At 38.7% G+C, this 15,170-nt stretch overlaps 1 protein-coding gene across 1 annotated transcript; it reads left to right on the top strand.

Annotated features, from left to right (window-relative positions):
- The first annotated feature begins 9,401 nt into the window (after positions 1-9,401).
- LOC108895658 (pro-opiomelanocortin) lies at positions 9,402-14,592 on the top strand. The gene is made up of 3 exons (XM_018694557.2): positions 9,402-9,676; positions 12,684-12,810; positions 13,446-14,592. The coding sequence occupies exons 2-3, from the start codon at positions 12,691-12,693 to the stop codon at positions 14,124-14,126; spliced, it is 801 nt and encodes a 266-aa protein (XP_018550073.1). The 5' UTR covers positions 9,402-9,676; positions 12,684-12,690; the 3' UTR covers positions 14,127-14,592.
- The last annotated feature ends 578 nt before the right edge of the window (positions 14,593-15,170 follow it).

The following is a 15,170-nucleotide window of genomic DNA, read 5'->3' as shown; positions in this document are numbered from 1 at the left end:
CAAAGACGGCGCCCTCACACATTGATGTCCCCAACTTTTTGTCTTTTGGATGTAGATGAGTTACAGCGTCAGTGGAGCAATTTATTTGCATAACCTACATTTTTACAACATGTAGACTTCTGGCTGTATGTAGACAGATTTGGACGTATTTATTACATCAAAAGTGCTTAATATAAAAAGTGTTATACTAAATGTTAACTTACAGTAGATTCTGAAATACACAAGGAAAGAATGCAATAGTTGCCCATGTCTGATTAAAAAGAGTGCTATTTAAATATATATATATAAAAAAATAAAATTAGCAGTAGTAGTGACCATTTTACAATAAAGGTCTATTTTCCTGCACTTCTATCCCACAAGCTACTTAATAATGACTTTTTATAATAATAATAATTATTATTATTATTTGATATTGATTTCATTTATTTAGTTAATTAACTTTTTTCTTCACATTTTATCTCCTTACACAGGGATCTTTCAAAGCTCCACCCACAAAACAGGGAAAATAATTCTGTTGAAGACATAGTAAATCCCTCCTTCTCACTCATTTTTATTGCCAGTAACAGTCAAATTTGAAGGTTTCTGGCAATAAATACAAATGTATGAACCGACCTTTAAAAACTGATTTTGCGTAATTTGTGTCTGGGAATGTCAACTTCCCCTCAAAACAAGTTCCCACAGAAAATACCAAAGACATGACCTCTGTGACCTCAGTGGTGGTTTTGTCCATGTAGTAGCAGCAGTATGTTCCATTCCACCTTAAAACACCTTAAACTGTGTATTTGATCTCATCTAATATGTTGTTGCTGCAGTTAAGTGTCACACAGTTACTCTCATGTTGTTGTGTGCCTCTGTGAGTAAGGTCCTTCGTGATCTCATTATGCATTTTTAAACATCACAGCAAGTTATTAATCACTGCATCCTACAAGGGCATCACAGGAACATTTGATGGTACCACAGGAGAGTAAAAAGCACAAAAAGAGAGGAATTATCTCAAGAGCCCTCACAGGTTCATTAAGTAGGTATATTACAATGATTTCCTGTTGGAGATGAGTGTGGGCTCAATGAGATATATACAAATATAAATGCAGCAGGTTATTATGATTCAGTTAAAGCTCTCATTCAGTTTGACAAATTCCAAACACAGTTCACACATTGTGAAAATTACACATACTCAACAACCAACATACTCTCTCCTATTTCTTTTATTTACTGATGATTGTTTTACATGATGTCTGAAATGGAAAGGACGAAGCATGAAGTGAAAAATTCTGCTCTCAGCAGAGCAAATACCAGGCTGCTTTATTTGTGACCAAATTGCAGCCTCTTGTGGCTAACATGCAATTTACAACAGCAGCAATCAGCACGATCATTGTTACAAGGTAGCATTCTTCTAGGTTAAAAAAAATACACAAACTGTAAGATTGTAAGGTTACCTGTTGCTACTGTGTCTCCCTCTTTCTCCCCTGAAAATCTCTGAAACTTTAGGTCTTGGTTGTTGAAAGTCATTCTGGGAAATCCCTAAAGGAAGGTGAAGTGGGTCGGCCAGGTTAAAGTAAAGTGGCCACAGCAAAAAAATACAAGACGCTCTAACACTATATAACACCTGGAATTAATTAAACATCACAAAGAATAATTATACACAAACATAAGTGTGTCTAAGAGTTGTGCATTTAAAACTACTCCTGCAGGAACCAGTGGCTGGGAGTCAGATCCAAGGGAAACAATATGTTTTTTATTTTCTATTCTAGGATTTTGGATAAAGGCCTAGGACTGTGCTTCCTGAGATGTCCTGTGGGAGATACTGTGGGAGTGTAAAATACTGCTGTTATGAGACTTTAACTTTCTCATACTCAGTGTGGATTATGCTCTGTTTCACTGACATTAAGGTGGGTTTCAGATCCACATTATGGAACAAGAGTGGTTCTCCCTTGTGTTTGACAAATTCAGTGACTTGTGATAAACTGAAGCTAAAGTGTGGAGAGTGGTGACATTATGTTCTCTGTTCTTATAGAGGCAATAGTAAGAACAGAACTTGAAACTCAAATCCTTTCCAGTTTTTGATTGTGACACACAGGGGTACTTGTCCAGAGGGCTGAAGATCCACATATCTGCCTCATCTGTCTCTGTTTTTCATGTTTTTATTTGCCTTGTCATTGCCAAAGGTATTGTTCATTTCATTGTTTTGCAGGATGTGTCAGTGATTGTGCACCTGTGGAAAGTCTCTGATTTTGTCTGTCCGGCTTCCTTAGCTTTTATGATTTGTTTTTCTCAGTAATTTATCTGTTAGGTGCAAAGGTGGTAAAAGTCAAAGCTTAATAAATGAGGTTCCCCTGCTTTGTATTTTCAACACTATAAACATAAATGATAAGGAGTTGTATAAATAAACCTAGACATGAAAAAGGCTAAGAGAGAAGGGCACAAACCACACATAATTTTACAGATGAATTTTTCACCACAGGTTATAAAAGTCAGTACTGTTTTATTTTAAGAAACTATATCTAAAAGCCTGTAAATTACAGTATGATAAAGAAGACAGTTAAAATGTGGAAAAATCTCTAAATATATGGTTTTGTAAATAAAAAAGTAAAACCACAAATTAGCCCAGTGGAATTGTTCCCATTACTGACTGTGGATGTGGTTCATTACATTCACTGTTTTTATCTTTTTCAGAAATTTAAGTGACATGTGGAACATTGTGTGATAACACTTAGAAAGGAGTAAGAGAGGTTGGTGTTTGTGTTAAGGTCCAAAGGAAAAGGGAGTTTCCATGTGTATCCTTGAGTATTTATTAACAAAGAAACATCTGCAACATTAAACCTTCAGCATTGAACTCAGACAGCAGTTATTTTTTAATCCTGTTCTTTTTTTTTCATTCATTGCTTGTTTTTCCTGTTCTTTTACAATATCTTTAAATTTCACATAAAAACAGGTTTGTTTTTAGCAGTGAGCGACAATAGTCACTTTGTTATGTCCCACCTATTCTATTTTTGGTCAGATGTATGTTGGTTTGTCAATTCAGCCACTTCCCTTTAATGGTTAGTTGATGTGAACGACTTGACCTTTCAGAGCTGCACTCTCCTTATGGATCAGTGTGTGTCCATAAGGAAAGTGCAGTGTGTCCGGTTCTTATTCATATTCTTAGACATACAAATTTATGAAATAATGTCCTTCACATGACAACCAGTGGCTGTTATGGGTGGTAATAGTGCCACCTACTGGATCATCTCAGTACCCAGAGCTGGATAAGCTTCTGTTGTTATTAGCTGCAAATAACCAACACAACATTTATCCAGTGAAAAACTGATGCGATACAACAGATCAACATCAGCTACTGCCATTGGTGAATGTCATCTCATGTGCTGATAGGCTGATAAGCAGTCAGTGAGGTGAATATCAGCCAGTACCAATGATGTGCAGATATATCGGTGCGTGTCTAGTTATTAGTGTAACAAATGTGGTCCTGTGTTAAAATCTAAAAGCGCAGAATGTAACACAGGACCAAATTACACTGAACAGAGAAATGTTACAACCACTGCACACTCATGTTAAATGGAGGTTCTCACGTGCAATTAATTCTTAGTGTGACCCCATTATAAAAAGCATGCTGTGATGAAAACAACATGTCAGTCACCATCTTAGGCACTGATTAGCTCAAGTGCGTACAGAGAGACATGACAAAGAATTGGTTGATGTGATCCAAGTAAAACAAGAATAGTAACAGCTGGAGATAAACTGAGAGATTAAAAGAGGAAAAAGTGTGAAAGATGAAATGACAACTCTTCCAGTAGTTTGGGACTCTGAGACCCTATAGAATAGATAGATAACTACGTTTTGTAAGCTCAAATTCAACACACACATCTACTCAGCTCAGTGTTACCTGCAAAGTGTTTGCTTGGCGAGTGGTGAAGCAGCGTCCATGAGTTTGCCTGAGGCATCCTCATGTCTGGCTTGGAGCCAGAGCACCTCTTCTCTGAAGCTCATGTTTTGGGATTTGACGGAAGGAAAAAAGTTCATCCCAGGACACAAACACGTGTGGGCGTTTTGTTAAACCAAGCTGAACCGGTGGTGGGCTTTGGGTGCCCCGGAATATGGCAAGAAGCCGACTCTGTGTACCAGCCGAGGCCATGGCCGCAGTAAATGGTTACTTTTGAAAACACACGTCTCGCTGTTTTTGTTCTGTTCTTTTATCCACACTAAGCCAGCAATCCCCACCCACAAAAACTCACCTTTTCTAAAATGCTCTTCCAAGGTGATAACTTTAAACACACCCGCCTTGCACTCCAGAGAAGATGGGGGCAAGTGGAGCTTTTCAAAAAAGCTGACATTTTACAACCTCTTGCAGCATGTAAACATGCCATCTCACTCGCTTTACTTGAATCTATTCTCTCTCCCTCCCACGACACAAGGGAGGAATCAAGGCGGCACACATTTGTCAAATGGGACATTCCTCCTCACTCCGGCAATATTCTGAAGTGACGTCAGCCTGTTCATGACGCACAGTTGCATAACCTGACACCAGGCTTGTAACGGATTGCTCTGGATAATGAGAAAAGCTTCAAATACTTTACATAAAGTCTGCAATTGGTTTGTAAAAGGTTACAGGAACAGTAAGTCTACCCTTTTCCAAGCTTAGGTGGCCTATTATAGGACTAACAGCCCAAATAGTCGGTGTAATAGCCAACTCTGCAGCTTTGGGAGGAAATAATTGGATTCTCCCTCTCATTATGACTGAGCTGAAAAGCACTTGGAAAGGAACTGAGGACATCACAAATAGAAGATGCCTTGCTGGCTAATGACTAAACAGTGAAAAGGTGGCAGGGCATTTTTATGATTCATTTATTATATAAATCACACACACACCAAATATTTCTGACTGTGTTTCCGCATACAACTCAAAACAATAGTGTGGCAATTACAGTCATTTTACAGCCTCATCATGTCAGCACGAGCTGCAGCTGAGACATTTGAGGTCCTGTTTTTGTCAGAAAGATGAGTATGCAGTGTGTTTGGGGTTCAAGCACTGTTGCCAGGCTTTTATTTTTCTTTTTGGTAACTCCATCATCAATTCTTCATCCAGGGAGTTATGTAAAGTTTTGTGAATCACCCATCAGTGGTATTAACAGAGCTGTTTATTGGGGCTCTCCCTCTGTATACAGTCAAAGAAAAAAATAAAATAAAATAAAAATCCCACTCACAGGAACCAAAGACTGGACAGGATGATCTAAGCTACTCTTTGGTCCACAATCCTAAACCCTAAGTATAAACCATCATTGTTTAAAGGATAACTCTTCTAATATGTCAAGATTATGAACAAAACCTGTGTACGCAAAGCATGATATAGCTTATTCCTGTGTGTAAAAAAGGAAGGAAAATACCTGTGAGAGAGCCCTCCATCACTTGGGTCGAGCACGGCAGAGTAGATGACGGAGGAGGGTTCAAAACTGATCCCATGGGATTCATTATCAGACAGAACCTTGAGGGACAGAGGGCATTTGGTCAGGGCTCACATGCTGCTCTCTCATCTGTGCCTGTGAGGGGTCTTTGTGCCGAACGCTGGTCATGTGAACGTCAGTCAGACGGGTACGCTGCTCAGAACATGGGGGGGAGATACGCCTACGCACATGTCCTGGAGGAAAATTAGTTAGTGTGTGATGTCTGAGGGGCAGGAGGATATTTTCACATGTGAAATAGTGTCACCTCATTGTACTTTCACAACCTACTGGTCAGCTACAATGCAAATAAGGTTGCATTGCCAAAAAATGTGATATACCCTCATTGATGTTGTGTTCTGTTGACTTTGCTTCCTCATTGTCTCTCACACTCCAGTGCTGTGTGCGTAAAAACATTAATAACCACTGCAGAGTCAAAACCAACAACTAACTGAATATTACACCACACAAGGTCATAGTTCATGTTTTATGTGTTATATTGGCTATACATAAACAATAATGGTCTCAGCTGCCACTCTATTAGGTAAACCTGATTAAACCTAATGCAGTCTAATACAACAGTCCTGCAATAAATCTCACTTTCATCAAAGTTCGAGTGTTCTTTACTTTCCAAAACATCACTCAAAACATCACTATTGTCCTACATATGACCTCAGAGAGAAACTAATAAATTGACTAGTTTTGTCTTAAACTTAAATATACAACACATAAACATCCATTGTATTTAACCAAGTATTGCGGCAGACATCTGAAATACATCATCAGTTGAAAATCATGTTTATAAGAAAATTCTCATAAAACACTGAAATAGCCCCAACACTGAATTTGTGCATCAGTCATTTTTGATAAAAAATATATATATATATATATCACAGATAGTATGAATTTATCACACACCTAGAGTTCGTGTGTGAAAACATTTCATGTATCTGAACACTGCATACTAGTCAAATGCAGTATTTGCCTTGTTTGAGCATTAGGACGTGCTGGAAACACGCCATTAGTCTTCCCCATTTGTATCTGCAAAGGTGAGATGTGAAAAATGAGTGGTTGACAGAATATCTGTCCTCTCTTTTCATAGCCTCTAAAACCTCTGCAGATTCATGTGATGATAACACTTGTATAAATGGCAGCTGGTTAAATGGCAGAGTCTTTATTAGGCAGTGATTCACACCCGGCACAGCCTTGTCTGGGGGTTGCATTGTTATTAAGCGGTGGAAATAAGCAACATCAACAGGGAGATGAGCTACACTCCTAAGTGCTGTTGGAATGCATCATCTCCATTTGTTTATAACCTTTTTATTCATCCATTGAAGAGGTGGCTTAGCATGCATGTTCTTTTTTTTTTTTAATATTCATATCCAGAAATGACTCAAATCACAAGCAGGAGCTCTGCAGAACAAACACCACCTGCAGTGGGAGGTCACATGGAGGTTAAGTGGGTTAAATCTATGGGGGCTTTGGCACTTCTTTCTGTGAGAGAAGAGAGAATTACTCCCACTTCAGACTCTCCTACATCAAGGTTTTAAATCATTATCATTAACATTGTAACCATCTCTAATCTGCTACCATTTTACCAATTATGTAAGATCTTTTTCAAACCATAACAAAGATACCAAATGTTGGTATGTTTGTCTATTTATCTGCATGAATTGCTCACCTTTCTTTATTCATGTGGAGCTGCAACAGTTTCAGCACAGAGGTGATATTTAGTGGTAAAAATGTGGTATTAAAACTGTAAATATTAAGTTTAAATCTTTCTAGACATTTCATGTTATTCACATATGACACACATGAAATGCATAAAATGCAAACAGTAAAAATAAATCCTGCAAACCTCCTGTCAAACAGACAGCAGGCTAAGAAATCCCACAGCGACGGATGCTCTGAAGTGTTTAATATGTCATTTGTCATTTCCATTGGATGACAAACTGAAAATAAACATATTCTCCACTACTCTTTTCTTCGTCTCTGTGTTTTTGGAAAACATCCCTTTGCTTTCACACAAAACAGCTTTGCAAGGTCACACTGCAGTGAACTGAGACCTCAAACAGCTTATGCCTTTGGTTAAGCAAGATGAAAATACTTCCCTGTGTGGTCTCTCCAGTTGACAAACTGCTGTACGGTAATGTTGTGAAGAAGGTGTCTCTCCATAACTTAATAACACAACAGCTCTTTAAGATTTGCTGTGTCTGGTGTTCAGCTGTTTCTTGTTGCAGATCTGCAGTGAAGAGGTTTTATAACCAAAGAAAATGTGGATGATCTGCCTTCTGCTTCTATCATCCTGACATGAATGAGTAATGTAAAGCTGGGCTTTTATTTTCTCACTTATCCTTGTTGTTATTTCCCAGAATGAGCAGCTTGTAGGTTACAGGAGTACGTCATGATTCAAGTATGATGTTTTTAACATTGTTACTGTTTTAGGATTCAGAAAAAAGGAAAACATTTGCATGATGGAAAAAAAACTCATTGGTCCAAATGAAAGGACCTGGATTACGAACAACTTTTTCCCACAACATGGCTCCTTAAACATAAACTGTTATTTATTTCATGCAACTAATCTTAAAGGGGAATGCCATTGATTTCACTGATTTCATTTCAAGTCCAACAGTGTTACAGGGATGTGACCAAATTGCTGATTGTTGGAGAACTCAGTAGTTATTAATGTCCTATGTTCACATCATCAAAGTCATTACATTTTCTGAGCACATTCCATAAGTGCTTGCATTTTGTTAATTTTCCTCATATTTCAATGCATTTAATGGACCTCTGTCACCCTCCATTGTACACATTATTCAGTCTTTATTGTCCTTATTGTGTAACATATAGATGCATGCAAAACATTAAGTGAAAATATGGTCAAATACGCATCAAAAACACCTATTTAAAAAACTGTTTATAGTGTTCAGGTGGGAATTCAAAACCCTCTTTGTTTTGTTGGTGATAATATTAATGCACCATGTTTAAGTGACATCATTCAAAGGACAGAGGCAAAAAACAGAAAATAATCCTGATTTATATTTACAGTATTTACTCATACATTTTAATCAATAAATTGCTTGATCACCTTACATAGTAACTGTGCTGGTTTGCAGGTAGTAGCCATTTCAGTATTTTACAAGTCATTACTCCACGTGCTGTACTTAGAATGTCAGCATTTTTTCAAATCTTAGCCCTTATTTAGTTCTTTCTTCAGTTTTCAAATTTAAAAATAAATGAACAAAATAAACAGTCAATCAGTGTCTTTTTCAGAAGGCACATATTGTCTCCACGTGCCCTCCAATTAACCCCCAATCATCTATTCTGTGCAGTCCATCCTTAAGAACATTTAAGGCAACAGCAAACAAAAAGCTTGAGTGTGTTCAGCCATTGAGTGGGTGAACAGACAGTGATTTTCTTTTCAAAAGCACAACCTTTACTTTTATAAAACACTTGTGTGTGTGTGTGTGTGTGTGTGTCTCCTCTCAAGGTGTAATCATGACGTCCAAGCAGTGAGTCAGGTCCTCCAAATGAAGTTTCCACACGGGGACTCACGCCCGTCTTGTCAACGAGAGCCGCTGAAAAACGATCCAATCAGTCAAATTGATTTGCACATGTCGCCATGGCTCTTTATCCTTTTTTGAAAAGGTGCGGAACTAAACATTAAGACGTCAGTGGTTAGGACTGACCTTTGAGGGATTTAAAGCAGGGATTGACAGGAGTCTACTAATGACCAGCACTTATTTATATCTGCATACGATCATGTAATCATGAAAGAGCACTGAAACATCCCTGTAATCATTTAAGTCACTTGAAGGTTTTTAAGAATGCACAGATGCAGAGGAAAACAGCAAGTTGACAACTAGTTCACTGAAGCTGCACCTGTTGCCTCGTGACGTGAGCAGTGCCATTGATTAAGAAGCGTGTGGGTGGCGTTTATACCTAAACATACACACAAACACACAAGTACACGCTCCGCCCCACTGAGAAAGGAGCAAGAGACCCCTTACCTAGATCACACCCCGAGGCCTTGAGACTCACGCGTCTATAAAAAGAGCTTTTCTCCTCTAAGGAAAGCAGCAGCAGACCCTCTCCTACTGAGCATTTCATCACAGAGCAGAGAGAGAGCAGGAGAGGAGAAGAGGAGGAGAGGGATCACAGTTAGAGAGTCGCCACTCTGGAAGATCTGTGGACAAACGGAGGGAGATAAACAAGAAGAGAGGAAAAGAAAGCACTTGGAAAAGGTAAAAAAAATTTGCTTGTGTATTCTTCTTGTTTTGGCATGGATATTAATTGTGTTTATTTGATGGTAGCTTTTTGATTTTTGAATGAATAGACACCAATGCACTGATTAAACACACTTGGTGTCTGATTGATTTAGGTTTTTCTGATGTTTCCTGACATATACAGCTGCATTTACCCTGTCCAGTTTCATTCAAGTTGATCTATATATCATGACAATTATACCTCAGCTTTTTGAAGAGCATGCATAGTTGTCTTAGCTGACATCTGAATTGCTGTCCATTAATATATACACCAATACAAACACCCATCTAACTTTGAAAACCTTCAAATAACTCTGTTTATCTTTAACACATATGGTTTCAATCTATTTTAATTGCAGCTCTCAGGCTTCTTTCAAGAGAGCATGTCTGTGGAGAGTGAGTGAGTCATACTGTAGGAAGAGTGTAGTCGAGTCTCTGCCAGAGTTACAAAGACGATGGCCCACCAAGGAGTTGCTCCTTAGAATAATGGAGAAGGGATGGAGAGACAATGAGATGCAATTTCCCAACAAAGGAAAGAACATAGACTCTTCACCTGTAAGACGTTTTATGCACCAGCATGAAAAGTTTTTTAAATGGGGGTATGAGCTTTTTTAATATCTGTGAAATTAGTAAAATCGGATGACTGGCAGGATATCAAATGTTACTGAATATCTCTGAGAATCAATTTGACAGTGCTAAATTTACAAGTCTTGCTCAATTTGTCTCTCTAGCCTCCAAAAAACAACGCCCCCTAAAGATTTGATCTCTAAATAAATGGTTTACGGTGGGGAGAGAGAGAGAGAGGATATGAGGCGAAGAAGTGATAATAAACATAGCAACAAAGAGATGAAGGGGGGTGTTTCCCTGATGGAGATGCGTCATAAAAGAAGTCATTAAATGTCACGTTGAAAGAATTAGTTTGTACATCTTGTCCATCACCCAAGAATAAAGATCGTTTCTGAGATGCGTGGGACCTATATGAATGCAGCCTCCTTTATGTTGGCTTGCATGTATCCATGTAGGTGCACTGAATGTATCTGCGTTTTCCTTGAGGTGAAACAAAAGGCAACAGTTGCTCACCACTTATCTCACAAAGTGACCTTAATAATCATTTCACCTCACTGACCTTTAGATTCTAGATTTATTGATCTCTCTGTTGGTGTTAGAAAGAGGGGTATAATTGAGGAAATTCAAAGCCTTTTCACTGATGTGATGTGAAGTTACGACCATCATCATTGTCAGTGCCCTTGGACATCTCTAAAGGGCAGCTGGATTCAGGGTTACTTTTTTGTTTCTGTTTCTTTTCTCCAGCACAGTTAAAATTGGGGACAGTTTAAAGACTGAATGGAAATGACTGGAGTGGAGAAAAGGGGCTGAAACTTGTGTTTAATGTATAATAATATTGCAAATCAAAGCGACCAATATTTTCTAGAAAACTGCATCACCTTCCACTTTAATAACTAAACTCAGCCCTGATTTCAGTCTTAATATGTTCTATGTTCTATGTTCTATGTTACGTTGTTTATTTACAAAGCCCAAATTGCACGGTAGGGAGTGGAGGTAGCAATTACCAAAATTATGGACAGCAAATCAAAGTGCGTTCTAATACTACAGCACAACCTCCTTAAACAGCTGTTAGTGTTTTTACAGTGCAGCCAAACAAACTACTGTTGTAAATAACGTAGAAGCAATAAATTGACATTTCCCATCAAGTCATGAGCAACCACAATCTGATTTCATGCTGCAGACGCCACAAATAGTTTCCCACACAACAGTAGGGCACAGTAAACTTGGTTACATTGCTGAGAAGCTGGAGGTGTGTAACAGTTCTCTGGCTTTTTTTTTTTTTTTTTTTTTTTTTTTTTTTTGTCTTGTTTCATCATAACCATGCAAAAATGAAATTCATATCATATGTTTTGCCAGTCTGATTATTTTAATATGAAGCAGCTGCGTTTTTGTGCAGCCTTGGTGCAAGTGAAGGCAACTTGAATCCAGCACAGAAATCCACTACTAACAATGAAACCTATTACATAGTGAGGAAATGATTGAATGTAAAATCACTTAATGGCCATTGTATAAAAAATGCCAGTGACAATGCCAATGCCAGTACTATTATAAAGCTGTATCTGATATCATGAAAATCTTAAGGATTATATGAGAAATTACAAAATTTTGTTATGACACAAAGTAAAGACAGCTGTTGGCTAGTGAAAAATAATATTTACTCCTTACTAAAAATTAAACTCCACATCTGCTGTTTTTGTTTAATGAATGTTGTGGTTCAATGTAGAACAAAGTGCAGAACACAGAGAGGCCTGTCTTTAAAAAAAAAAACAAAAAAAAAAAATTAAATTAGTAATAAATTAAATCTTGTGACGATACAAATCTGCAGGAGGAGAATACCTGCACCCACACTCAGTCTACCCTCCATTCACCAGCACCCTCCCCTCTTTCTGAACGCCACCTCCCCCTGCTAATATAATAAGTACAGTCCCTGCAAACTCTAATCAAGCCTCTTTTGGGAAGTCTTACAGAACAGGCTCCAAAAAAAACAATGTCACATTTTCCACCTCCTTTCATTATCAGCCACTTTAAATAAGATGAACGTGCTGCTGTTAAACAAGACCATCTGTTACAGTATGTGTGACTGGAAGAGGAATGTTGATCATTGGTCTTTTGAGCGCGCAGTTATTATTCAGCCATGACACACACAACTACAAATCTACCATTTATCTCAAAGATAGTGCTGAGACATGTCATGTTATATAAGGAAGGGAGGAAAGCGTTATGCAATGATCAAGAGACACCTACTTTGTTCCTTCACATAAGTAGCAGTTTCTTCTTGTTTATGATTAAGTGAATATCAGAGCCTGTCGGGACATAATTTTATCTAAACCCATGACTCCATGAAGATATTTTCCCTCATGTCACAGCACTTTCTATTGAGCTCAAAGCCTTCATTTGTGTTTCCTGTCCTCCACTCCAGGCTGAGGATGGTGTGTCTATGTTGGTTGTTGGTGGTGGTGATGGCATATGTGTGCGTCCCTGGGTTTGGGTCGGTGTGTTGGAACACCTCCATCTGCAACGACCTGAGCAACAAGGGAAGGATACTGGTAGGTCAAACTGTCTGTTGCTTTCTTTGTTTTTCTTCTCTGTTAGAGCCATCACTAGGCAAGGAGACTTTATTTGTGTAGCACATTTCATTCATAGCTCAGAGTGCTGTACATAAGATGCGAATACAACAACAGAATAAAGAAAAACAGAGATAAAGTCAAGAAAATGAAATAGCGTTAAGAGTAACAGATAAAGTTTTGAGGTGCAGAGTTAATTCTGGATCCTAGACAAAGCAGTTAACAAAACAATCTCAATCTAATAGGACAAACTCTATGTACAGCTACTACACTGATTTTTAAGGTAAAATTGTTTTGTCAAGAACGGGATATATTGTGTGGATGTAAAAATGGGATGGAAAACAGGTGTGATTTAACTCTAGGAATCAACAACAAAATAAACATTGTCATGTTTTTTTTGGTTTAATATCTGAGAACAAGCACCAGACCAGATTTGACCCACATTAGCAGTACACTGTTGTTCAGATATGTAAATATGTGTGTCATTGACATTCTGATCGCAGTAAATCAGCATCAAGTCAGCTGCTCATTATTGTATCATTATCAACTCTTGCTGCTGCAAATTATTTACACTTGGTTTTAAAATGTTACTGTTGCCTCTGATTTCTTCCACACAGGACTGTATTCACCTCTGCATGTCTGTGATACAGACTGAAATGCCAGAGCTCACAGAATTGGCCCTGAAGAGTAATGATGATGATGACCTCTTATTCAGTATCATTCTGGCCACCCTGGCCTCCTCCGAAGGCAAGATATCAGGGTCAGAGCTGAACGCCCACAGCGACGAGCGACGCTCGTATTCTATGGAGCATTTTCGCTGGGGGAAACCCTCCAGAGACAAGATATTGGAGCCCAAGCTGGTTGCTCAGCGTGACCAGAGACGCTCCTATTCAATGGAGCATTTCCGCTGGGGGAAACCCTCTGGCCGTAAACGCCGGCCCATCAAAGTCTTTGCCTCTTCTCTGGAGGGAGGGGGCTCTTCTGAGGGCGGTTTTCCCCCTCGGGCTCGCAGGCAGCTGAGCAGTAATAAGGATGAAGCGAAGAGGGACCAGAGTAGAGAAAATCGTCAAAACCAGGGAATGCCGGGGGCAAGGGTCAGCTCCAAGTCACCCATCCTGTTGAACCCACAGGACAGAAAAGATGGGACCTACCGGATGAATCACTTCAGATGGGGAAACCCACCTGTCTCTAAACGTAATGGCAACTTTATGAAGCCGGGGGAGGAGAAAGCTCAGGGGCTGCTGGCTAAGCTCTTCAGGAACATTATAGTTAAGGATGTGCAGAGGATAATGGAATGAACAGAGAAGAAGGGGCAGGGGTAGATGAACAAGTTTAATAGCCATTGCATGTTAGTACCTGCAGGTTTTTTCATTTTAAATTACAGAAATCTTTCACTATCTTTGGCATGTTGTTAAATGTCTTTTCTGGGCCAAAGGTTTGTCTCATTAATACCTTAATGAAAGACAAGAAACAAGGCAGTTTATGTTGAATAAAAGCAGTGATGCACCTGCTGACTGCCTTGGCCTTCTTGGCCTTGACTTGAAAGCTTTCTTAGGAGCTGTTTGTTTGTTTGTTCTTGTGGGAAATGTCATTATTCATCAAAAGCTTTGAAAAAAAAAAAAGAATTCAGAGAATGCACTTCCAGGGTAAGAGGTGGGCATGAAAGGAAGTATTTTAAAGAGCATAGCAGTTTATTAACAGAGTGGAATCTTTTTTGTAAATTAATATGATATTAAAGATCATTCTGTTTGTGGCAAAGAATAATGGTAATTGTCTGATTTAATAGGAAGAGCAAAGACTTTCTACTTAAACTATAGGGATTATCACTAACAACAGCCACCAGATGAAGGCTATAACAATGGCTGAAAGCTCTGGAAAATCTCAAGTAAGTGAACCACATGTTCGCAACTGACTAAAAAACATAATGACAAAAACCTGAAATATAAAATGATGTATTGTAGTAATATTCTGGTGACACATGGAAAAGGCTGATGACATAGGATGGATATAAAAGGAGTGGACAAAATAATACAAACGCCTGTTAACAATTACAAACACTGAGCTTGAACCCAGTCAGATGACAGCACATCAGGCACAAAAACACAATACAAACACTGATGCAAGTTGTGCATCAGAAACAAAACTCTGTTCCTGGCATTACAGGCACATAAACAATAACTGCTGAGGAAATATGTTTTGAATACTTTGTTGAACACTGTGGCTGATTCAAGGTCAACAATTTTCATCTGTTTGCGGTCAAATCTGTGAGCAGTCTTTCTGAGAGAGTTTTTCATTCCCTGCAGTACTCCACTGCCTTCCTGAATCTCCGGCAGATCACATCA

This window comes from Lates calcarifer, linkage group LG7_1 (genome assembly GCF_001640805.2).
Source record: "Lates calcarifer isolate ASB-BC8 linkage group LG7_1, TLL_Latcal_v3, whole genome shotgun sequence".
Classification (NCBI taxonomy): Eukaryota; Metazoa; Chordata; class Actinopteri; family Centropomidae; genus Lates; species Lates calcarifer.
The sequence above is the reverse complement of the archived record's forward strand: the minus strand, read 5'-3'. Positions and strand labels throughout refer to the sequence as shown.